The 25,698-nt window shown below is 42.2% G+C and overlaps 1 protein-coding gene across 1 annotated transcript; it reads left to right on the top strand.

The window, feature by feature from the left end:
* Positions 1-1,887: 1,887 nt before the first annotated feature.
* Positions 1,888-25,374, top strand: asxl1 (ASXL transcriptional regulator 1). The gene is made up of 12 exons (XM_040003800.1): positions 1,888-2,263; positions 11,238-11,320; positions 11,783-11,785; positions 11,975-12,092; positions 12,389-12,590; positions 14,049-14,209; positions 17,138-17,222; positions 17,628-17,794; positions 18,166-18,262; positions 20,824-20,929; positions 21,136-22,105; positions 22,259-25,374. The coding sequence occupies exons 1-12, from the start codon at positions 2,207-2,209 to the stop codon at positions 24,884-24,886; spliced, it is 4,677 nt and encodes a 1,558-aa protein (XP_039859734.1). The 5' UTR covers positions 1,888-2,206; the 3' UTR covers positions 24,887-25,374.
* The last annotated feature ends 324 nt before the right edge of the window (positions 25,375-25,698 follow it).

The raw sequence follows: 25,698 nt of genomic DNA, 5'->3' as shown, positions 1-25,698 counted from the left end.
CAGAGATCTGCACGCCCAGAAACCTCATGGAGTGTACCCTCTCCACACAGTTCCCGTGAATGTAAAATGGGGCCGGGTCTGCTCTGCCCTTCCTGAAGTCCAAGATAAGTTCTTTAGTTTTCGTGGTGTTCAGTTGGAGGTTGTTAACTGAACACCACTCAGTCAGTCTGTTGACCTCATCTCTGTAGTCCGACTCATCCCCCCTTGAGATGAGTCCAACCACTGTGGTATCATCCGCGAACTTTATGATGGTGTTTGAGAGATGGGTAGGGGAGCAGTCGGATGTGTAGAGCGTAAACAGGAGGGGACTCAAAACACATCCTTGTGGAGACCCAGTGCTGAGTGTGATGGTGCTGGACAGGTGGGGGCCGAGTCTGACAGACTGGTCTATTTGTCAGGAAGTCCTTGATCCAGAGGCAGATGGGGGTGGAGAGTCCCAGGTGAGACAGTTTCTGGACCAGGATCTCCGGGATGATATGATTGAATGCTGAGCTGAAGTCCAGAAAGAGCATTCTCACATAGCTTCCTCGGTGCTCCAGGTGACTCAGCGCAGTGTGGAGCGCTATGGTGATAGCGTCCTCGGTGGATCGATTTGTCCTGTAGGCAAATTGGTGGGGGTCCAGAGTGGGAGGCAGACCGGCCCTGATGTGCTGACAGACCAGTCTCTCAAAGCACTTCATCACTACAGGCGTAAGTGCAACAGGCCTGTAGTCATTTGGGCTGACCACAGCTGTCTTCTTGGCGATGGGGATGATGGTGGAGGTTTTGAGGCAGGGCGGGACGGTGTTTGATGACAAGGAAAGGTTGAAAATTTTAGTAAGACTCCGGTCAGTTCGTCAGCACATGCTCTGAGAACCTTTCCATGTATTCCATCAGGACCTGCCGCCTTCCTGGGATTCACTGACCTTAGAACACACCTCACTTGGTGCTCCCTAAGTGTTAGTGTGCCAGTGCTGGGGGCGGGTGGAAGTGGTGTGACAGCTGAGGGCCTGGTCGTCTCAAAGCGGGCGAAGAAACGGTTTAGATCCTCAGCCAGCAAGGCATCAGTCCTAGATGTCGCCTGGTTATTGCTTCTGTAGTTGGTAATGTGATTGATCCCCTGCCACATTTTTCTGGGGTCGTTGTCAGCAAAGTGATCTTCAATCCTCCTCCTATAGGCAGCCTTAGCTTTCCTGATGCCTCTACTCAGGTCTGCCCTGGCCGCCCTTTACGCAGCCCTGTCCCCTGACTTGAAGGCAGTGTTGCAGCTTTTTAGGAGGGATTGCACTTCGCTATTCATCCAGGGTTTTTGATTTGGAAACACCCTGACCCTTTTGTTGATGGTGACATTGTCAACACAGTTCCTGATGTACGAGAGTACAGTGTCCGTGTACTCCTGGAGGTTGTGGCTGGAGAATAAATCCCATACATTTGGTACGCCTAATGAACTGGCTACTGAGTGTATGTGCACAGTGCAGCAGTGAAGAGGCCAGTTAGGAGCATCTTTCACAAAAAGCTGTGTACATATATTTCTGAGGTATATGTACAGTATTCTGAAGTACTCTAATACAGCACCCTTGTACCAACTGAGTATCTGTTACATCTTTAATGACTTACCATGGCCCAAAATTAAATCTTAGTGTCCTAATTGTCTTGATTCCGATGTGTATTCATTTGGCCGGAGTTATCTGTTATTTGCAGACACATTTTAACTGAAATAAATAACTGAAACCATATTGAATTAATGATGAAAGGTTATCAATTCACCCTGAATTAAAGATTATTCTGTTCATATGAGCTCCATTACTACGTGCGAGCTTAACTCTGAAAATATCAGATAGTTTGCATGCAAAATGTGGTTAATTGCAGGATATGAAAGCGGAGGGCAGGGCTTGTTTTGTTGCATTCCTGCGGACGGTTTGACCTTTGACCTGGTTGTTGCATTCCAGAGAGGCTTGTCCTGCAGCAGCACAGTCATCCCTTTGGTCCACACGGCTTCTACGCTAGAAAGACTATGTATGTTGAGCTAATTAAGACCGAGTAGCGATTCTGAGAGACTCGCAGACACCGCATCGTTGAGCCGAGCTAAAAGGAAGCTCTTGACTGGCATTTGCACAGTTATCCCATAGCGTAGTTAGCATTTTTGCTAAACAACTAAACCGCCATCGTATTTTGAGGTTGCTTTGTAGACACACAGCGACTAGCCGCAAACACCAGCGCAGAGGAAATGAAGGACAAACAAAAGAGAAAGAAGGAGCGGACCTGGGCTGAGGCTGCTCGCATGGTAATCTCATTTTTTAATGTATTCAGCTACATGCAAAATATGTGTGGTTTAATGTGAATTGATGGGTCTAGATGTGTGGGTTTCGTTATTCTGCTCACGACTACAGCCTGGTTTCTGCTGTAGTATCAGCTAGCTATTGGCACTGTGGCGTTACCCTAACAACTTAAATACAGCCAGAAGGGTTGTGTTTAATATATATGGAAGAACGTAGCTACATTTTCCATCTTTTCCCGTTTCTTTCTGCTATTGACACAAAAAGCTACGTGACGCAGTATGCTAACGCTGGCTAGCATGCTATCGTGCACGTCTCCTGTTTTGAGCTCTTTGTTTGCTAGGGAGCTAGCTTGCTAGCTTTACGCTTATTACCATTCCAGCAACTTGAGTAAAAAAAAAACTAAAATAAAATAAAATGAAGAAGCAGGAAGGCTAGGTAAACTCTAATGCAGGTTTACTACCCGATGTACCTCCATATCACTGAATCTGTTAAACCCAAATGTGCACGTTAATGTAGTGCACATTTGGTTCAATGCCGTGAATGTTGTTGACGATAATGCACGCTAACGTTAGCAAAGCTAACAGCTAAGGTTAACCACTAACTCAGCTTTAATGGGAATCCGCGTTAGTGCTGAATGGTGTCTTGTGTAAAGACAAGCCGTCCGGTACAGCAGGCTAAACGCTACAACGAGCAGCAACAACGTCGGACAGAAACCAAATATTAGTCCCATTATATAGCTACAAATTACACGTTAGGCACTAGCAGGATCTGGGTTGGGTTGGTTATGGTACATGTAATACGTGCACATGAAACAATGGAAATACACAGCTGTGAAACTGGTCGCATGGCAGATAAGGCATATTCATGGTTGTAGATTTGGGGTGAAGCTCAGACCGGCTAAGTTAAATGGCTTCGCTAGCTGTGTTTTGGCAAACTAGGCCTTCTTCTTTACTCCTCAAAGCCGGAACATAACATGTGGTGGGCAAAACATTAGAAACAGCGCCCTCAATACTCATGTCCATTTCACCAGTACTGGAAACTGAAATGTCAGGAACAGATCAGTGTTAACGGTGTGTTGATAGTGCCTGTCTAAAGGAGTCTTTTTCAGAAGTTTAGATTGTGGGACTCAGTGGACAGGTTTGATTTACTAGTAGAGGTGGGAATCACCATACATCCCACAATACGATATTATCACAATACTTAACGCACGATACGATATTATTGCAATTTTTAAAATATTTTGCGATATTCAGATTCTGTACATAAAGGTAAACTTTATCAATATTAATTTTATCTAATATCAAAGTCTCACACTCAGTCTTTCTCTCATTTCAGTCAGTTTTATTGTTGACAAACTGAACGGTTTGTATTATAGTCTAGTCCAATTATAGCTATTCTGAACTATGCAATTTATGAAAACTATGCAGCCCCTTCAGCAACTGAAGAATTTGAAAGTAAATTAAAACAAAATACAATTTTACATTAAATAAAAAAGTTTTAAACTTAATTAAAATAAAACATGTCTTAAATTAAAATAAGTAAACTGTCATGTTTATTGCTGCCAAAAAACAAGTTAAACACATTTGGACAGTGAAGGAATGTCAGGGTTCTTGCTCAGAAAAAGGAGCTGATCAACATGCTCTGAAGTCAGAGTATGTTCCAGTCCACAAAAACTTTTTTTGTAACAAAATATCGATTTCTGCTGTCCCTGTATCGATACATTATTATCAAACAAAATATCACGATACTACACAGTATCGATTTTTTCCCCCACCCCTATTTACTAGCTGGATTAAAGTAGTCAGAAGTGTATGCAAAAACCTCACACTGTTGACTACATGTTTAAACATATTTTCTCAGGTAAAAGTATGAGAAATGTTCACACTCTTCATCAGGAAATAATCCTTTTCAGAGATGAAAACTGTGAAAATGGGCAGTTTGGTCTTCCTCTAGGATATTTGCCTCTGTGCAGCAGCAAGCAAGTTGTTTAGCCCATTATGCTAATCCTGAAGCCTTTGTTACTTAGTGTTTATAGCGTTTGGCATTTTAGTGCATCTTTGTAGATATGCTGTCATACTGTACACTTTTACGGACATCTGAGTTGATGTTGGATCATTCAAAACCATTGCAGTGTTTTCTTGGCCATCATGCATTAGTTATACTGCAGTTTGTGGAGAAACAATGCTGCAGTACTCTGATTTGTTCTTGGTTCACATAACTGCTGCTGAGGTGTTTCTAAACAACAAATCACAAGGCGCTCAGCAATGTGCTTTTTGTTTTGATGGTCTCTTATCTTTTTCATCTGTCCTTCAGGGTTCCTTGTCCAGACTAGTTGAGGAAACTTGAAGCTGTGCGGTGTGGCAGTGATTGACATGTGCAGGCACATTTTATGGATAGCTGGATTTCATTGGCTTCGTTTTTTTTGGGGGGGGGGGCACATGTTTTCATTGCTTGTCTCGCCTGTATCTGATGAAGATTTTCACATCACAACCTGTGTTGTGCCACGCAATGTTTGTGGCATGTCGGTTGGTCGTGCACCTCTTGATTTTTGTAACATGGCGTGTTGCGCATGGCCGGCGCTGCTGGGTTGAAGACACAAGTGTATGATTGTGCCGCCATTTTAATGATAAACCTGCATAGAAGCTCAGCGACATGCTGACACACAGAGGGAATGTTGCAGTTGTATGAAAACTTGAGTTTGTGCAAAGAACTTTGCAAAAAAAAAAAAAAACCCCACTTGGCAAAGTCTTGGCTTCTGGTTTTGACCACTTCTCCTCCTTATCAGCACATATCATGCGATATTGTCATTTAGGAGACTACTGCAGCGGCTTCTTGCGCCTTAACAGCAAGTTTAAATGACTGCACCTGTGTTTAGATGGCATGGTGTGGAGTGAAGCGACCACTGCAGAGGGCATGTTGGCAGCTCTAGAAGGCATTCACAGCTGATGCTTCACATTACTTTTTAAGCTTTTGCCCATTTTTTTTTTTTTTTTTTTCCTCCATTCGGTTCCCTGATCTGAAACAAAGATTGAAGTTTTTTCTATAAAACAGTATAAAGTATTTCTAATTGGGGCTGGGCCATATCATACCGTTCACGGTAATACCGGTATAATGTTGGGCAAAGATAAGAAAATGAAATATCGCAATAGAATATGGGTAAAACACGCATGTGCAGTGCCTTTGTTTTCATACGCACATGGCGGAAAAAGCATGGCGGCGACGGAGAATGAGGAGGGCGAAAGCAGATCGTTGAATGAAACAGATGAACCAGAATTGGTTTGTAAAAATGCTGCAACTTCAGTGGTGTGGAACTGGTTTGGCTTTCGTCCGTCAGATACACAACAAAGCACTATTTTTGGTAGAGCATGCTAGCGGGCCGTCGTTATTACCATGTTTTTTTGGAAAATACGGCACACTTAAAATCAATCCTTTCATTTTTCTGAAAATCAATAGGGCCCTTATAATCCCGTGTGCCTTATGTATGAATTCTGGTTGTTTTTACTGACCTTGAAACGATTTTATGTACACGGTGCTCGAAAATCTGTCAAATGTTTTAGTACGACTTTGCTAAGCTACGAACCCGCACCACTTGATGGATTGTCGGAGCATTACGGCTATCGTAGGCAGGAGCCTCGCAAAGTGTTACGTACTGTGCTTCAACATAATATTACCGTATTGTGTGTGTATATAACTTCTTTTTAAGTTTTGTGGATATTATACTGTCAGCAAGGATTTTGCATTTGCACTGTTAAATTTTTATATAACTTTAATGCACATAAAAAACAGCTGCTTGTTCAAGTGAAAATACATTGATGGGGTTTTTTTGCGCTAATAAAGTTGTGGAGTTGCAAAGTAATTTGTCTAGTGTCAATTATATATTTTCAAATGTATATCGTGATAAATATTTTTGGTTATAGCGCCCTGCTCTATTTCTAACTGTGGATTTCCAGTATCTGATATTTAGGACTTGCAAACTTGTGGCGAGTTTATAAGCCAAGTCAAGTTCTGGACGGTAAGAAGACTGAGATTAGAGACCAGTCGTGGTAGTGCCCCACACCCAGTGTATTCACCTCCCCAAAGCAGTCAGCAGGAGAGGCAGTGTAGAATCATCGCAACGATTCTCTCTATCACTGTTAGCTTTGTAGCTTTGAAAAATAAAGATTCACCATTAAATACTTAAAGAACACTGAAGCCTAGCCTGAACATTGGTGAGGATCTGCCAGACAATCACAGATATTCTGCGCACTCAGAATATTAGAATGGGATTTGCAGAAAATCTGCAATTTAAGATGAGAAATACTCTAAACAGATACTAATTGTTTCATTTCAATTCATCAGATTTACAAAGGGGAAAAATAAAGCTCTGAACTGACCATTGTCTTATTCTCTAAGAGTTTGATGGGCAACATCTTTTTGTTAATCGAAATTATACAACTTTTCAGGAAACTTTAGTTTTCCAAACAATATATTTTTAAGAGTGTCGTTTCATTTCTACTTACTGGAAGCTGGAAACATGTTTTTGGTGCATGTAATAGACAGAAGCAAAAAGTTATGGGTGTATATAAAGCAAACTAAAACAAAGATCAATTGTCAGTATTTTGATTAATTACTCAACACATTAGTCTTGTGATTTCATTTTTGTTTTTTCCCTTTCTAAAAACCCGAAGACAGCCCAGCTGTCTAGTTGTGTCAGTGCATTTAAATTTAAAACCTTTATAAGAATTATATGTTACTGTTCTCTGTGATAAGTCTCTGATGCATGTTTTTCATATAGAAAATGTTCACTACGTGCGTCATCTTGGTCAAATTTCTGAATTGATCACATTTTCAGAGTCAAATGAGGATTCGTCTAAGTTTCTGGAGGGCACAGGTGCTGTGTGTGGAGGAAGTCTAGACTTTTAGGTGATCGTTTGGAGCTCATCATCTATTCCCTTTTTCAAGAATTTATTTTCTCATAAGCCTCACGGTCAGCTGTGATTTAACTGGTCTACTTAAATCTTTAGTTTTGAATAATTCTGAAAGAATAACTACAAATTGACCAACATCCTAGCAACATGAAGGCTACATGACAGAATTGCACGCTCAATACAGGAAATCTCTCATTCTCTAGTACAACATAACCACTTTCGTGTGCTATCCTCCTTTAACGCTAAAACATCTAGGCGTGGCCATTTTGTCAGTGTCCACGCTGCTCCGCCTCAGTCTGCAGCTTCATCTCCACAGCTTTGCTGCTCAGACCTAAAACTATTTGACTCTGGGTTTCCTTCTTTATTTGCTTGGATTAGTTCTCCACACCCTGGACTCTTTCTCCTCAGTTCAGCTACGTTTAACCCATTACGTCAAAGCTAATTACCTTACTTCTTAGGCAGTTGCTCTTGACTTTACACAAGTTTAATTTGAGTGAACAGCTTTAGATTCCTCGGTAGTCTTTGTACATTTGCACCCTGATCATTGAAAAGCTCAGAAATGAGCGTACTTGCTATAAAACTTTAGGATGCTGTTCTTATCCTTACATACGTGTGTGTCTGTGTGATAAAGATATTTATATCTAATGTAAATTGCACCCAAAATGTCTTTTTGTGTTACTTTACCTGCTTTGTTTTGCAGCATGACGGACTAAATCTGAATTTAATTTTGTGCTGTTATACAACATAAAATGAATCTACAATTTTATTTATATAATGCCAAATCACAGCAACAGTCACCTCAAGACCTTTTATATTGTAAGGCGAAGACCATATAATAATGCTAACCTTGTATTTAGTAGGGGTTAGAGCTGGGCGATATGAGATTTTTTTCATATCACGATATGTTTTTTTCATTTCAGGCGATAACGATATCTATCACGATATAAGCCAAATAACTATATTTGTAAGATTTAAATGTGCCGTTGCTCACAAGTAAAATGTGAAATAATCAGCAGCTTGTTTTTATTTAAATATTTATTTCCCATAATAAGTTCAACAGGGTAGATGTACTTAAGGAACATGAGACTTTTTCAGATAAATAAAGGCAAATATTGCAAACTACACAAAAGGCAGCCGCTAAAGCGTTTAAGTTTGAAAATAGAACAAATGAAACAGACTAAATTGTCAATTCCACTTAGAAACAAAATATTAATTCTAAAAATAAATCTTAGTTTGTTTTACAGAAGAACAGACAAAACTGACTAACTTTTGTCAGTATCAAATAAACTGAGAACTAAAAGGAAATTCTCAATCTCTCCTTGTTGTATAGCTTAGCTTTTCAAACAGTTTTAACAGTTACTTTAGTCTGACAAAAGCCGAATGACGAATTAGCGCTTCCAGTCAGAGACTGAGGCTACGTCCACACGTACACGGGTATTTTTGAAAACGGAGATTTTCCGTTTTCGTTTTAAAAAATAATCCCGTCCACACATAAAAGCAGAAATGAAGGAAAACGCTGCTATGAACATGCCAAAGCAGCAGGTGGAGCTAGATTCCTAACCGTGCAGAAATGTTGGCCAATCAGAAGTCTAGAAGCCTCGGTGGGAAAAAGTAAACAAAGCTGGGGCATAGAAGCAGAACCGAGTCGTATGTGTGGAGGGACAGTAACTGTGTGTATATGTAAGCATTTAAACACTGCAGAGAGTAGAATTAACAGTAACAGTATTGTAGAAATTCATTTCACCGAAACAATAACGTGGCGCACAGTGTGACGCATGCACCAGTTTATTGTATTTCCAGACTTGCTTTCGGCACAATTTACAGTGCACGCTACTCTGTTTTTTGTCAGACTTGAAATAGCCGAAATACCTTCACACTACGGAACTTCTATGGCTCTTCCGTTCGACAATCTCTCCGGCATTGGAACCATCATCTGTTTTCTCTTCGGTCACGCTCAGTTGATTTTTCTAGTCGGCACACTCATTTCCTCCATTATGCGCTGGCTCCATTACCCGCTGGCTGCTTCCCAAACAAACACACGTGCGGCTTGGCACTTGTGCTGTACGTAACAAGTCACGCGACGTGACGCTGCGGCTGTGATTGGTTCGGCTCTGCGCTACTGAATTTGGATCGGCTGACCCTTATTTATTTATTTATTTATTTATTTATTTTTTTAAAAAAGAGGACAAGAGCGGCGAGGTCTATCGCGATAGCTTAATTTCTCTATCCAGTAAAAGTTATATCGCGATACATGTCGTTATCGTTCTATCGCCCAGCTCTAGTAGGGGTGCAACGATACACAAAATTCACGGTTCGGTTCGATACTTTGGTGTCACGGTTCGATATTTTTTCGATACAAAAAAAAAATGTTCATGCCTTTTTAATTTGTCATTTATTAAAATTATAAATATATATTTTAACTCAAAGGTACAGTTTTTAAATTTAACCCTAACCATTGTGCGTGTTTTTTTTTTTTTTTTTTTTTTTTTTGACAGCGAATGCGCACCTGCGGACCACTTATGTGCAGCCCTGGTTATTTAGCTTGTCATATTGAAGCCACAGAAATTATTTTGTCCATGAAACCATAAAGCTGCACTTTCTTTTTGCCTTATAGTCTGATTTGTCATAACTTTTCCGTTTTGTGGTAAGCTTTTCTTCGGCTGTCACTTCTTCACCCTGACCTGTCTTATTTGGCTCAGCAGAACTAAAATATATATCCTGCTGCTTTTACACACGCACTCACATAACGCTCAGCGATTCTCTGCGCGATCAACCTCTCACATGTTTAAGCTTGCTGCGGGAGAGTTCACTTGTCATGTTTGCATAGTAAGCTAACGATTGATAAGACGATGTCAGAGGAATTGGTGCACAAATTATCATCACTCACCAATCAGTACTGTCGCTCTCTATACACAGTTCACGCGATTGCAAAGTGAAAGCAAAAAACAAGCGCAAATTCAAACGCGATTTCAATATGTCACATATTGACAGTGGCTCACCGATGCCAATGACATAATTACCCAGCTACATTTCCGAAAGAATGCAAAAGCATTGACATATATTTTTCCTTCCTACAATAGCCCGACGGGCAGGGCAGAGATAGATTTTGGTAGCCCGACTGGAAAAATCGCTAGCCCCAGGACGTCGGGCTAGCGATATTTCGAGCCCTGTATCTGATTGAGGAATCACACATCTTTGGAAAAGAGAGTTTATTACAGAGAAATGTCTCTTTCCAAAATAAAAGCTATACTATACGCTTCTTCTGGGCTATATTCTCAGCAGCATATTAAACATATCAGGTCCCCATAAGGAGAATCAACGGCTGTCTAAATGACTCGGGTAGTTTGTAGCATGCATGCTTGTTGTTTTTGTCTGCTTCCACTTGTCTTTGCACTAGGATGATGTAAATGTGCAGTCATATTCGTTGTGTTCCCACTAGTGCTTTCAGGTTAATCTCGTTGAAATGACCTTAACGCCACAACACGGCAAATCTCGGTTAACGAGCTACCCCTGATCACCCCGTGCATGGGGCTAGACGGCCAACACGTTAACAAGCTAACTGCGCTAACACACTAGTTCCCACCCATGTAATTAAGCATTGCGTGACACATCCAACATATTGTTTTACTTTAGTCCATGACGCGCTTACCTTCAGGGTCATACGTCACATGAAAACCAAAATAATTCCAAACGCGAGATCTGAATGAGGGTGGGGGAGGTTCAATTTGCCATGTTGCAAGGAGAGCTTAACTTCTGTCTCGCTAGCTTGCCCTGCGCTCTTCCTTCTGACGATGCTGTCTGTGTTGAGCGCTCAGTGGATCTGCGCTCGACAGTGCAGCCTAGGCGGAGTAGTCGAACGCAGATTCACTGAGCGCTCAACACAGACAGCATCGTCAGAAGGAAAATTGATAAAATAAATTACAAATTTTGTATTGTTCGATACATATGCGTACCAAACTGAAAGCACTGTATCGAACGGTTCAATATCGATACGAATATCGTTGCACCCCTAGTATTTAGGTATTTTCTTAGTGGAGTGTTTGACAGTTTGTTTTCTTAAAATCTTTTACAGGTTTTAGAAAACTTTTCAGATGCACCCATGACTCCTAAACAAATTCTGCATGTCATCCAGACCAAGGGGCTGAAGGAGATGAGGTCAGAAACACGCACACTCATGCACACACACAAAAATTTGCAAGCTGATAATAATAATAGCAGGCTGCAAATGCATGCACACACTCACCTGAGAATAACAGATGAGGATCTATGATAAAGTGCAGTGACAGTGACAACTATTTGTCCATTATTTATCCTGATTGAAAAAGCCATATTTATAAGTAGTAGTGTAATCTTAGATGAAGTACTGATTGATAGATGACAAACTATGTGGTGCTGAAGTTGTAGTAGTAGTTTTTTCTAAAACATTGTGGTTTACAAATTCACAGAATTTTAACCTTTTAGTTGAATGATGCATTTATATATTTTTAATGCTCTTATTCTGTTTTTAGCAGGAAATGAACTGATCACGTATTAGCTGAAATGTCACTGTGTTTATAAATTAAGTTTTTTTTCCCCCCTCTTTACATGGACGGTTTGGCCTGCTGCTGATCTAAACAGAAGGTATGTTGGTCAATACATATTATTGTATATGTTACATATTGATATGCACATTTTTACAATTGGGTGTTCGTGAAACGGCATGGTCATGGTGGCACACCAAGTTTTCGATTGTTTGCCATGAAGTACGAAGCTGCTGTAACTGGAAGTGTGTGGGTGTGTTCGTGCGCGTGTGTGTGTGTGTGTGTACAGTGGTACAGCTCCTTTGGCCTGCCTGGTCACCATGCTGCATTCCCAAGTGAGAGGGGATCGAGTCAAGAACAGTATCTTCTTCAAGCTACCTGGACGAATGAGTCTTTTTACTCTCAAGGTACTGAATCAACAATTCCCAAAATAATATTCTCCCAAATTCTGATGCAACTCTCAGTTTGTGTTCGTTATATTCACAGTGGTGAATCTTTGCTACAAAAGTACTTGCTCACTGACTTATTACTAAATATTTGTACCAGTAGCTCCTGAAGTGCTCCACTTTTTTCCTAAACACCTGATGTTTTGATTGTTTAAAATTCTTCTTTGCACTGTTGGATTTGACAGTGTACATTATGCCTGCGGAGAATACTGTTATTAAGAAGGGCATCGCCTACTCTGCACTCTTTTGCTCTGTAGAAAAACGCTCCCCAGTGGACAAAGGCAACCTCGGAGTCAGAGACACCATCAGAGCCGGCTGGGGGTACGACACCCCCAGCTTCCAGCAGCAGCACCCCGGCAGCAGGCTCAGCCGTGGCCCCAGTTGGTCCCACTGAGGCCACTGAACAGGAGAGCTGCGACTCCACTGAGACTACTGCTGCTGCCAGTGTGGACAATGATGGTAACATCATTAAGCCGTGTGCTGGTCACCTCTTAGTGTGCATACCACATCCCTTTGTCTTTTCCTTAATGATGCTATGCAGTCATTCTGTTAGTCTAGTTGTTTGCAGTTCCACCTCAGCAGTGGTGCTTTGCTAGTCAGAGACCTAAAACAAAAGGTAAACAGTAAATGATGGCAGGATAGTGTCCTGTATACTGAACTGCATATCAGTAAGACGTACCAATTTAGCACATTTATATTCTCGGATGTGTTCTGAATTAATGAACTGAAATAATTAGGATGTCCGAGTCTGATGTGGCCTTACAGATAAAAAGTGTCTGTCACTCCAGACCATGTAAATCATGAAGATGACTTGATTCCTTGGCCCCTGTTATGCAGCAGCCAGCAGTAAACACAAGGCCCCCCCCCTCCCTCAATACCGATGGTCTTAGAGCAGCAGTTTCAAACATGAGGCCCTGGGGGCCAGAATGGGCCCAGCAAAGACTAATCCGGCCCACTGGATGGCTTTGGAAAATATGAAGGAGGGCAGTTTTTATTGTATTTTCATAGGTTTTACAGCCTTTCCTCTTGATAGAGACCTTCCCCAAAGCCATACGCCATACTACATACATACTATACTAAAATAGTTAAGTAATAGATAAACAATAAAATTATGTAAAAGTTCCTGTTTTTCACTGTTTACTGTAGAAAATTCCTTTATTTGGGAGAAAATGTTTTGTTTTCCATCAATCAATAAAAACTTTGTTTTATAAATATGGGGGAGTCTGGGCAGTGGGCTACCAGAACTTAAATAATTTTACACATTTATCATGTAAAAACACTGACATGCACTGTTATATATTAAGATCTGTCAGGGATTAAATGTGTAGTTACAGTTATTTTCTTTTTTTTTTCTTTTTCTTTTTTCTGTCTTATCTTCTGGTCAGTATTACTCTGTGATGCAGTGCCTGTCCTCTGTTTGTTTTCCTGGGGCATTCAAACTATTTGAAACAGACATTTCTGTTACTCAGTCTCATTGTTTCTGATATTTTGTAATCAAAGCTGAGAAATGTAAATGAAATGAGAATCCCCTTTGAGGCTCAGTGCAATAACACTTCCCAGAGAACCGCATGTGGGTCGACTTGATTCATTTATAAATGTGCATAAGAGTCAAAACCACAAGATCTGTTGACAGAACTGTACAAAGAGGCTTTTATGTACTTTATTCATTTTAAAGTAACCATTTTACTAGACTGAAAACAATAATGGTGTCATTAATAGAGATTAAAGTCAAATTTGTCAATATTGGGTAGAAGCCACAAATAAGCTTGAGTTTGGGTAGAAGCCATTTCATCGTCTTAGTTAAGACGTAAAAAATTTAAGTTCTTTGCTACTTGCGGCTGCACGCCCACCTTGTATCCAAGTGTATCTGCTGTTTGCAAACATGTGGAATAGTGATTATTTTTCTTTGGCTTGAAGCTTCGGTTGATGAGAGTTCATCCAGCGCCTCCTGCTCCGTGGAGCTACAGGCTCCCAGCAGCCAGCCTCAGACTCGCCTCAGCAGGTCAGCAGGACAGCAGGGTCGCACTGACACACAGCAGACCCAGCACGCGCAGACCAGACTGAGCCGCTCAAGACAGGTAGGGCCCTGCATGACACTATTTGTGGCTCCATGTCTAAAAAGAAATGTGATGTTTTTACTAGTCACACATTTTAAGCAGTCTGCAATGTCATGCTGTACGGTACTTATACTGTGCTGCTGCCTAATTGCGTGTAACATAGATATGCAACACTTCATTCAGTCATTTCAGAATCATTTTTTATATAGCAGAATTAAAAGTAATGTATATAATTTAGCTAAGAAGGTAGACCAGTTGATCTACTAAACAAAAGCCTGGTGGTGTGATTCCAGTCTGCATACCAAATCCAAAGCCTTGAGCAAGGTACTAACCCCAAGGTACTATCAAGAGAGTTGAATCAAGAGTGTAAATGTTGGCTAGAAAAAGTTGGTGTGAAGCATGTTGTGTGAAGAGTGCTCAGCTAGAATAGAAAAGCACCATATAGGAAATGCTCCTTTTACCGTTTGGCTTATTTTGCAAAAAATTAAAAACATTTAAAACTGTTGAGTAGGGCTGCCACAAACGATTATTTTGATAGTTGACTAGTCACCGATTATTTTTGTGATTAGTCAACTAATCAGATCATGCATCCATTGGACGTTAAACACACAGCTTATTGCACCAGCATGCGTCTGCTCTTATATGACTATCATTACCTTAAACACTTCAAGCTGTAAGCTATGTGCTAACTAAAAATAAAGACAAGATGATAGTTTATTAAAGTTTTAATGAAATTTGCAGATTGTTTCGGTGGAGTTTAATAAACTCGGCCGTCTGTTCTTTCTATGTAAAATATAACAGGACACTGGAGTAAACTCTCGACCATCTCACACTTCTGTTTAATCAGTTCTTATATATCATGTTTAACCTGAGTAGCGAAAGACTGCGGGGGTTTTGAAAATGATGTGCCAGGAGTTCGCTGTTCTCGCCAGCTCTAGTGAGCCTTGAACCCTCTAGCTATCGAGCTGGTGGGTAACAGACGTCTCTGAAAACATCGGAGCACTTTTACAAATATGTGATGTCTTGATAAAACCGAGCAGATATTTCTGTCTTCGAATTTTGACATGCTTCGCCGCATCCCTGTAACGTAATTGGCCTACAAATGCGGCCTTTGAAGGATGCTGCCGCTGAATTTGGACACAGCTATGAAACCAGACACTGCTTCTTCTTCTTCGGGGTTTAACGGCAGCTGGTATCCCTGGACATGCAGTGCTGCCATCTTCTGTTTCAGTCCGTTATTACACTCTTAAATCCTACTACTTATTCCTGCGTCTTTCGGGATCTTACAAAGCTTCAAACGACGCGTCGATTATGAAATTAGTCGTTGACGATTTTAATACTCGACGTAATCGTGACTAGTCGACTAATTGTGGCAGCCCTGCTGTTGAGCATAGTTCTTACTGTGTTAATTGAGGTTAGTTTTATTTTAATTTTAGTTTTATTTCTATAATTCACAACACCAGTTTTCTCAGCAGTCTGAGAACGAAATGCTCTTTTGAGGTGATGCGGTACTATGAGGGCTATGATCAAACTTGACCATTTAGTTTTTTGAGATGACAGATTATATTTATATCATCAGAGTTTGTATTTAATTCTGCGTTTAGCAGGGAGCCGATAGAACTGATGTAATGTGCCAGAGCTATAGTCCGCCTCACTGCTGCGACTGAATCTCTTGAAGGCTTTTCACTCAGCTTTTAGAACAGTCCTACATCAACGTTTAACTATAAAATGAAACATTTCAAGAATTCTCCATTTAGACAAGGAAACATACCAGTCAAAAGTTTGGACACACATTCTCATTTAATGGTTTTTCTTTATTTTTACTTTACTTCTCCTTGCTACATTGAAAACACATACTGGAGACATCAAATACATGAAGCAAGATATATGGAGTTATGTAGCAAAGGTTCCTCAAAGTAGCCGCCCTTTGCTTTGTTGACAGCGCTGCAAACCCTCGGCCTTCTCTCAGTGAGCTTCATGATGTAGTCACCTGAAATGGTTTCACTTCACAGGTGTGCCTTGTCAGGGTTCATTGTTTGTTGAATTTCTAAGACCTTGAATCCGCAGTTGAAAAAACCATCAAGCGTTATGATGAAACTGGCTCACATGAGGACTGTCCCATGAAAGGAAGACCCAGAGTCACCTCTGCTGCTGAGGATTAAAATTCATCCGAGTCACCAGCCTCAGAAATCACAAGTTAACAACAGCTCAGATTAGAGCCCAGATAGATGCCAAACAGAGCTCCAGTAGCAGACTGGAACGTCTTTTTTTGTTTACTGCATAATTCCATATGTGTTCATTCATAATCTTGATGCCTTCAGTGAGAATATGCAGTGCGATATGTGAAATTTTTCCAACCGAAAATCGTCAGTCCATTAACCGAGGATAGGCAACATATTCACGCAGGTGACTTTTTGATGGACAGAGCAATTAATTTTTTATCTGTTGTTTGGTCGAGTGTGTAAGACAGATAAATACTGGAACGGCATGTAAACATGGTTCCCTCCCCATCATTGTGTGGGGTGTTTTTAGTTTTTGTTTTTTTATTTAAATAAAATATTTTTTTTCTTACCATAGGCTACTGCCTTTCTTTCTTTCTGAGTTTGAGTATTATTATTTATTTTTTCCGTTAACTGCTTCTCTTGGCTTCCACCAACATTATTAGCCAACTTACTCATGGGCAAATAAATAAACCGCTCTTGTAAAAACGATCGGTAAAAGGCTCAGCCTATTGTCAATGGTCGATATATTAGTGTAATCGCCCAACCTTAGTAAATAGTCATGAACATAAAGAAAAAACATTAGATGAGAAGGTGCGCTCACAAAGTGGGCTTTAATAAGCCAAACTAAATCAAATGTGACTTACTAAGTAGTCAGGTACAAGCGAACAGTTACATTATTCCCCTAGTAACAGCACTTCTGCATATGTCTGCTGTTTGTTTTCCACAGTCAGGAAGGCAGAGGAAGAAAGCTGTTATGATGCCTCGCGTCGTCCTCACCCCTCTTAAGGTGAATGGAGAGCATGTCCCCTCAGGTGAGAGACTCTCTTGAATTCTCTCACACAGAATCAAGAAAAACACCTATTGCAAAAGTTGGAATACAGACTGTTGGCCATCCTGATCCAAGAGATATCAGTGTTATTGAAATTCATACTCATTGCCAACAGAATCATGTAAAATATACTGAAAAAAATTCAAGATTTGATTCACCAGCCATCATATGCTGGATTGTACCAGTGTACCGGTCATAAATTTATGCATGAAGAGTCATATTTTTAAACTTGTTGATTTGTTGTTACACACCAGGGCTGGTACCTGGAAGCTTGTGCTCTGAACAGTGTTTATGAGCAGTGCATTACTTTGTTGCTTTGCAGCTGAACTACAGCATCTGTCTACATCATCTTGAGTTAAAAGTTTTCTGGGGGGTTTGTCATGAATAGGTCCCATGAAGCGGAGTCGGGGAGGGGTGGATGTAGACTTTGAAACGCCAGGCTCCATCCTGGTCAACACCAACATCAGAGCTCTCATCAATACGCGGACATTCTTAGCTTTCCCGGTACACTCACAACAGCAGCTGCTGCAGCTGCTGCCTGAGGTGGACCGACAAGTAAGCGGTCTTTCTATTCTTTATTCCAGTTTATGTTTACTGTAATATTATATGTGCCAATATCTAGCACAGGGCAAATGAGAAACGAATTAAACTGATATTTTTAACACTTACTGCAGGGAGGAAGAAAAAAAGAGAATTTTGAGCTTGTAGATTTTTGATGTACAGCAGTAATTTCAGTAGTGCGCAGCGGTGTGCCTGCTCTGCTACAGACTTTTTGTATTCTTGGAATAATGAAATTTTAAATTCCTTATATAGTTATTTTATATGTGTACTTAAACGTTTTTAGTGTTGTACTTAGGGCACCAAACACTCAATTGTGTACTCATCACTTGACTTGTTGTCTCACGTCATTTTGTCTCTGGTTGTAGATTGGACCTGATGGCATGGCCAGACTGAGCAGTTCAGCTCTTAACAATGAATTTTTTACCCACGCCTCCCAGAGCTGGAAAGAGAGGCTGGGTGATGGTAAGTTTCTGGTCATTCATAGACAGATTGCCATGCTTTACTGACTTCATCACTGTTCTTCAATAGGGTTTGACATAACCAATGGCCCAATGCCTCAGAGCCAGTAAAACAAGATTGTTAGGCAAGTTGTTTGGCCATCTGCTGTTTGCTCCAGTGGCCGTGTTTCCACCTATTGCAATTCCACAACTTCCTGTCTAAAAGGAATCCTCACTCACACGTAGTTTCTTCTTCAATTTAGTATGAAAGAAATGGAGACTTCTTAGTGACTGTGAAAACAGGATAAAAGATCTTCAATGAATTTATTTCAATATAGTTTTCAGACTGTAAAAATGTATTTAGGAAATCATGCAAAACGTTTTTAACCCAAGCAGCATCTATTTATCTGAATGAAAAAGGTTGATAGCACTGAAGATGATTTTATCATAGTTGCAATTTATGGTGCAGCATCTCTTCTGACACAGCAAGCTCAAAAATGACAGCAGAAAGATCATGAACCTAGGTGGAGTGAAAGAAGCATTTTTCTTTTTCAATGGTGTTTAGTAGAGCAGGGCGATATGACCAAAAATATTTATCACGATATACATTTGAAAATTTGCGATAACGATATAACTGACACTAGACAAAATACTTTACAACTCCACAACTTTATTAGTGCAAAAAAAACACAAACAAACATCAATGTATTTTCACTTAAATAAGCAGGTGTTTTATGTGAATTACTGTTATATAAAATTTAGCAGTGCAAATGCAAATTCCTTGCTGACAGTTTAACCAAAAGGCATTTCCAGTGGAAATTGGCCGATATAGCCTCAGCATAACCATGCATAATATCCACAAAACTTAAAAAGAGGTTATACACACAATACAGTAATATTATGTCGAAGCACAGTACGTATCACTCCGCCAGGCTCCTGACTACGATAGCCGTAATGCTCCGACAATCCATCAAGTGGTGCGGGTTCGTAGCTTAGCAAAGTCGTACTAAAACATTTGACAGATTTTCAAGTGCCGTGTACCACATAAAATCATTTCGAGGTCAGTAAACACAACCAGAGTTCATACATAAGGCACACGGGATTATAAGGGCCCTGTCGATTTTCAGAAAAATGAAAGGATTGATTTTAAGTGTGCCGTATTTTCCAAAAAACATGGTAATAACGACAGCCCGCTAGCATGCTCTACCAAAAATAGTGCTTTGTTGTGTATCTGACGGACAAAAGCTAAACCAGTTCCACACTGAAGTTGCAGCATTTTTACAAACCAATTCTGGTTCATCTGTTTCATTCAACGATCTGCTTTCGCCGCCATGCTTTTTCCGACGTGTGCGTATGAAAACAAAGGCACTGCGCATGTGCGTTTTATCCATATTCTATCGCGATATTTCATTTTTCTATCGTTGCCCAAAATTATACCGGTATTACTGTGAACAGTATGATATGGCCCAGCCCTAGTGTTTAGTACTGTAATTACAGTCATACTCATACTCGTCAAAGCCAGCACAAGTCTATTATCAAACCGCCTGTGCACATGTTCACCCTTACAAATACAGTCAATAAAGCTTTCAAATAAATTTAGAAGTTTGCTCTCCTACAAAGAAATGAAAAGTTCTTGATTTATATAGTAGCTGTAATCGAGAGAAACTGATTTGCATGTCACTGATTGAAAGAAGTATTTGACTACAATTTTACCTACAACCCCAGCCAGAATTCTGGTTCACACAGATTGGGGGGTATGCTCAATTACAGATACTCCCGATCACAACTCATGATGTATATAAATTTCCTCCATTCCAAACTTCTCCACCACCATGGCCAAGACCAAAAAGCTGTCAAAGGATGTCAGGGACAAGACTGTAAACCTGCACATGGCTGGAATGGACTATAAGATCATCAGGCGGCTTGGTGAGAAGGTGGCAACTGTTGATGAGATTATTTGGAAATGGAAAAAGTATAAAATGGCCATCAGTTGCCCTGGGATGAGAACTGTACATGGATTGACTCTTCATATAATGCTTTTTTTTCTCTCTCCTTACTGTACCTGAGCACTGAAATTGCTTTATACAACATACCTCATTCACCCGTTCATAAAATACTTTTTCTGTGCCTGAGCATTTTGGATCTAACATTCACACACTTTCTTATTTCACTGAAGACATGCAAATCAGTTGGTGTTTGGTTCATATTCTGTCTCTCTCCATTTAAATGAAACTACCATAAAAATTAGAGACTGTTCATTTCTTCAGACATGAGCAAACTTACAAATTCAGCAGGGGATCAGATCATTATTTCCCCCACCGTGTGAATATACAAAATTAGAGATAGAAAATTAAACTACCTAGCAGTTTATACGGTATTTAAATGCCCGTGAAAATCTGCAAATCACTTTTCACTAATTGAGGTCATTTTATGTGCATAAAAATTCCCTCAAGCATGACTTTAGTGATTAGGTCTATTGAGGTCCATGGTTAAAAGAAAGTTGAGATTTTCTGAAGCATTCCTATGACTACTAACACCTTTTTGACTAAAAATGCTAAATCCTTGACATGTGTTTGATCTGTTTAGGTGAGTTCACCCATGAGATGCAAGTGCGTTTCCGACAGGAAATGGAGAAAGAGAAGAAGGTAGAGGTGTGGAAGGAGAAGTTTTTTGAAGAGTATCATGGGCAAAAGTAAGAGCCAAATCATTTAATCTAAATTTAATGTATTGTTCACGTTTCAGTATTATTGCTAGACATGTAGTATCCTTTTAACTGAATATGTTTATATTTCTGCCCATACTGTTACATGTAATTGAGACATCAGCCTACAATAGCTTACATGTCATGTTCAGTCTGGTATTCACTGTGTGCTAAATTGTGTTGCTGTGTACTTGTAGGTCTGGCCTAACACAAGAAGAGTCACTAAAGCTTACCATGAGTGAAGCCAGCGAAGTTGCAGCTAGTGTGCTAGACAGTGATGTGACTGTGGTGGCAACCGGTGCCCCCAAAAGACGCAGCGTAGGTCGGCGGAGGCGAGATGGTAGGATGAGGAGACGTACGCGAGCTGACCTGCGCCGGAGGGCTCGCAGAACCATCTGCAAGACCACTCCATCCCTGCAGTCTGCAGAAGCAGCTGAGGCCAATGCAGCTGTGGATATTTCAGCAGTTTCTGTTGGCTCTCCCATGTCTGAAAACACAGTGGTTCAGGGAGAGGTAGTGCTGCAGACCGACTGTGGGGTGGAGCTCCCAGATGAGAGTGGTTTTACAGAGCCAAAGCCTTCTCCCATTCCAGAGCCAGTCACATTGCCACCCCCCACACCTGTTCCAACTCCCAGCCCCAGCCCCAGCCCAGCTTCAACCAGCGCTAATGAAGAGCATGAAGTCGCTGCTCGCTTGCTCCCCGAAGAGAGTGCACCTGTGTTGGCTTCTACCACTTCTCCATCCTCGTCCTCGTCCTCCTCCTCTTCATCTGCCTCTTCACCTGTTTCTTCACCATCTTCACCTTCTGATAGACAGGGGACATTTGTTGGAGTCCTGGACTCTTCTTCATCCTCCTCAGCCTCCTCAAGTGCTGCAGTTGCTGCAGATCCCCTGGACGATACCGCTTCTGTGATCACCTCCATCACAGGAGGAACTGCCACCAGCAGCCGTGAGAGCAGCCCATCTGTTAGTCCAGCTGCCACCCCTCTGCCCAGCACCCAGCTGAAAGAACAGAAGAGAAGGCCAGATGAGACTGAAGCCTTTTCTAGCTTCCCCGAAAAGAGGCCACGGCTTGACGACCGTCAGTCCTTTCGTACCACAATTGACAGTGTGTGTTCAGAAAAGCCGCAGCCGACAACAGAAGAACCCAAGGTGCCACCTATCCGGGTAAGTGTTAGTGAAATAATCCAGAAAGGTCCAGGATTACTTTCTGTCACACACAGTTCTTGGTGCACAAAGACAAGTAGTCTATATAGATGAATGGATAGCTGCTTGTTATCAGATAAATTTTGACTTGCTGTCCCTGTGTTTGTTTCTCAGATTCAACTGTCCAGAATCAAACCTCCCTGGGTCAAAGGGCACTCCACCTACCAGATCTGTCCCCGGATCGTGCCGCCCGGCGAAGGCTCGCGCCGGTCGGGGACAGGGGGTGCGCGCACCTTGGCGGACATCAAAGCCCGTGCACAACAAGCCCGTGCCCAGCGCGAGGCCGCTGCTGCTGTTGCAGCCTCTGCCGACGGGACAAGCCCGGCCAGGGTCAGGCTGCGGCCTGGTGCTGGGCTACCGGATAGCAGCAATGGAAGACGATCGCGAGAGCATCCAGGACCTATCGAGCCCGGAGGAGGAGGAGGAGGTGGAGAAGAAGAAAGTGAAAATGGAAATGAAACAAGGGGAAGTAGTGGGATGGAAGAGCAGGGATCGTCTTCAGGCACTAATTCGTCTGGAACACAACTACAGCTTCTTAATGTAGAGCCTACATCTGAGCCTTCCCCTTCATTGTCCACTACCTCAACCTCCATGTCCTTGGAGCCCCCACAGACGCCAAGTCCTCAGCAAGCGGAACCAGTTGGGGGGGCAGATGGAGAGTTAATTGAAGCAACCACAGCTAGTATCCAGAGCTCCTCCAACGGACTCACAGATGGGGCTCCCTCACTTTCTTCAGAGCCTGATGTGTCTGAGTCACCAGCCATGCAGTCTGCCAGAGAAAGCCAGGTAGTTGAAACTGGTGGCAGTGCCCCTACAGAGAGCGCAACTGTTGGTTGTGAAAAACCTTCATTAGCACAAACCTCTATCCCAGATTCCCTTCCGAGGTTTGGGGCTCAGGGTGTGGATGTTATTCAGACGCTGGCCAGTTCTTGTCATGCCAAGGACCAGGAGCAAGGGAAGGAGGCTGGATTGGGTAGTGTTATCCAGCATGGTTCTCACCATGTTGACCCCCAGGAGGCATTCTCCCATACAGCCACTGAGAGACAGCGATCAGATGGATCTTCACCCCAACATGTGGATTCCTCTAGTGCTGAGAAAGATGAGGCTGGCACATATAGCGACTCAACAGAAACCGCTTCAGACTGTGAGAATGAAAGCCAGGAGGAAGAGCAGCAGCCTGGCCACGAATGGTGTCCTCAATTGAACACTCAGAGAAATGGCCAGCTGGTGATTTGTAGCCCTCCTCAGAAACAACAACCGGTCATCCAGACCCACATGACTAGCCGCCACGGCCAGACCGTCATTCAGCCTTGCTTCCCCAGCAGCATGACTCAGCCACAACACAGCCGTATCCATTCACAAGACTCTAATGCTCTGTCTGCACCCCTGCCACAAGGGCTAAGGGACACAACTGTTGTTAAAACTGAGTCTGGAGATGACTGTAGAGACTCCAGACTGAGCTCTGAAGAGGAGTGTCGTGGAGCTTTAAAGTCTCCTGCCACTCACTCAAATGCTGCATCTGCCTCCAAAAGACTGGCCAGTTCAGTCAGACTTGTGTCCAGTGTGGAGGCCAACAACCCTTTGGTCACTCAGTTACTTCAGGGCAGCCTGCCTCTGGAAAAAGTTCTACCCTTACACTCTGCCAACAGACTGGAGATTGGCAGATTACCAGGAACCCTGCCCAGGCCACCAGCAGCAAGAACCCCAGGGACTCGTAACAGGCCTGAGGTTTCAGCCAAATCTTCAAGCCCAGAGCTGACTACTCCAGTCCAGATCCATAAGTCCCCAACATCCCGCCCAGTTTCCTGTCTGATGGAAGCCCCAGCTGTACCGCAGTATCAGTCCTCCCAGGCCCCTGGAGCTGTTCCAGTCATCACCCCTCTGCCACCCTCCTCCAGCGGTTTATTGTCCTCCAGAAGTAAGCAAGACCTCATGTCTGGGTCTGCTGTGGAGTCTGCAGTTATCAAAGAGTCTCATGGTCAGCAGCCTTCCCAGGGAGCCACTCCAGACAGGCCTCAGTCAGCCCATCGGACCATGTGCAATGGACCCTCTCCTCCTCACGCAGACCCCTGCCCAACAGAGGTGATACCTTGTATTAAGATTAACTGGCGTCCCCCACAATCTCAGCTTCCTCACTCTCTGCAACAACCCCCGTCTCCTGCACCCACTGTAAAGAACGAAGTTGGTGCACGACCCTCTTGTCAAGCTATTGCCAAATCCTCACTCAGTGTACCCTTAAGTGTTACCAAAAAGGAACCTGGGAACTCTGTCGATGGCTATCTAAGTGGTGGGGCAATAGAAGGACTCATCAACATGGAGTTTACTTTGGCCAGGATGGCAAAGAAAGATCACAGCAAAGCTCCCTACTCCTCTGGCTCTCCCTCTTCCTCCTGTTCTCCCTCACCCTCCGCTCCCTCCCTTCCCTTCCATCTTTATGGGAAGCTCCCCAAGCAGGGTGGAGGAGTTGGAGGGGTAAGCTACACAGCCAATGTTTCAGTGATGGACAACAGCAGTTTCTCCCGGAGCATGGCAGACAGTGTGCTGCAGCTGCACCCCCGCTTGGGTCCCAGCCAGACTACCCTCAGCATTCAGGCCTTTACTGACAGTACGGCAGAGGAAGTGGCACTCAAGTGCTCGTGCCGCCTCAAAGCCATGATCATGTGCCAAGGCTGTGGTGCCTTCTGCCATGATGATTGCATCGGGCCCTCCAAACTCTGTGTGTCATGTCTGGTGGTCAGATAGTATGCTGAAGTTTCAGTGCACTGTAGAACTGCTGTTTGTATAGTGTGAGCAGCAGGGCCGCAGCTTTCAGAGTGTTGCCAGAAACCTAAGTATGGTAGAGAACACAGGAGAAGCCAGATGGTCAACATTTGCCTTGTAAAATATGACTGGTCTGTATTGTTGCAGATTTCCTGTTTTTGTTTGAGCTGTACTGATTATTATTGTTGTTATTGTTGTTGTTGTTATTATTATTATTATTATTATTATTATTATTATTAATTATTATTATCATTATTATTATTATTGTGCATTGGGGCATGATTGATTGTAAATTGTGCCTTTTTTTTTCCTCCTCAAAAACATTTACCTCATCTTATCTTGCTCCACCTGTTATCATTTGGTGGCCATCATTTTTTTGGTCCCGTTTGTCAGTCAACGGGGAATTACTGTTGTCTCTGCGCAAAGAAGTATTTTTTTAACCATTAAAATGAGTAAATGACATTGTATCACCAGTTTGTTTTTTTTGACTCATTTTATGATTCCGTTGAGTTCTAGTTTGTAGTTACAGTTAATTACCAAGAACAAATAAAGTGAACGTTATGTGCTGTTAAAATTTGAATCCTTGATAACTTTCAGAGTTTTTACCAGCAATGGGGACTGTGTTAAAATACTGCACCTGCCACATGGCAGGAGCAGCACAGGACTGGCTGGAAGAACACAATGATTTCAGGGTATCCACGGGATGTGCCGGAACAAGCCAGAGACCGGATGCAACCAACTGCACCCTAAGGATCTGCTGCCAGCATGAAATGGGACCCTGTGCCCTGAAGTGT

Source organism: Simochromis diagramma, unplaced genomic scaffold (assembly GCF_900408965.1).
Source record: "Simochromis diagramma unplaced genomic scaffold, fSimDia1.1 OVJJ01000466.1, whole genome shotgun sequence".
Classification (NCBI taxonomy): Eukaryota; Metazoa; Chordata; class Actinopteri; order Cichliformes; family Cichlidae; genus Simochromis; species Simochromis diagramma.
The sequence above is the reverse complement of the archived record's forward strand: the minus strand, read 5'-3'. Positions and strand labels throughout refer to the sequence as shown.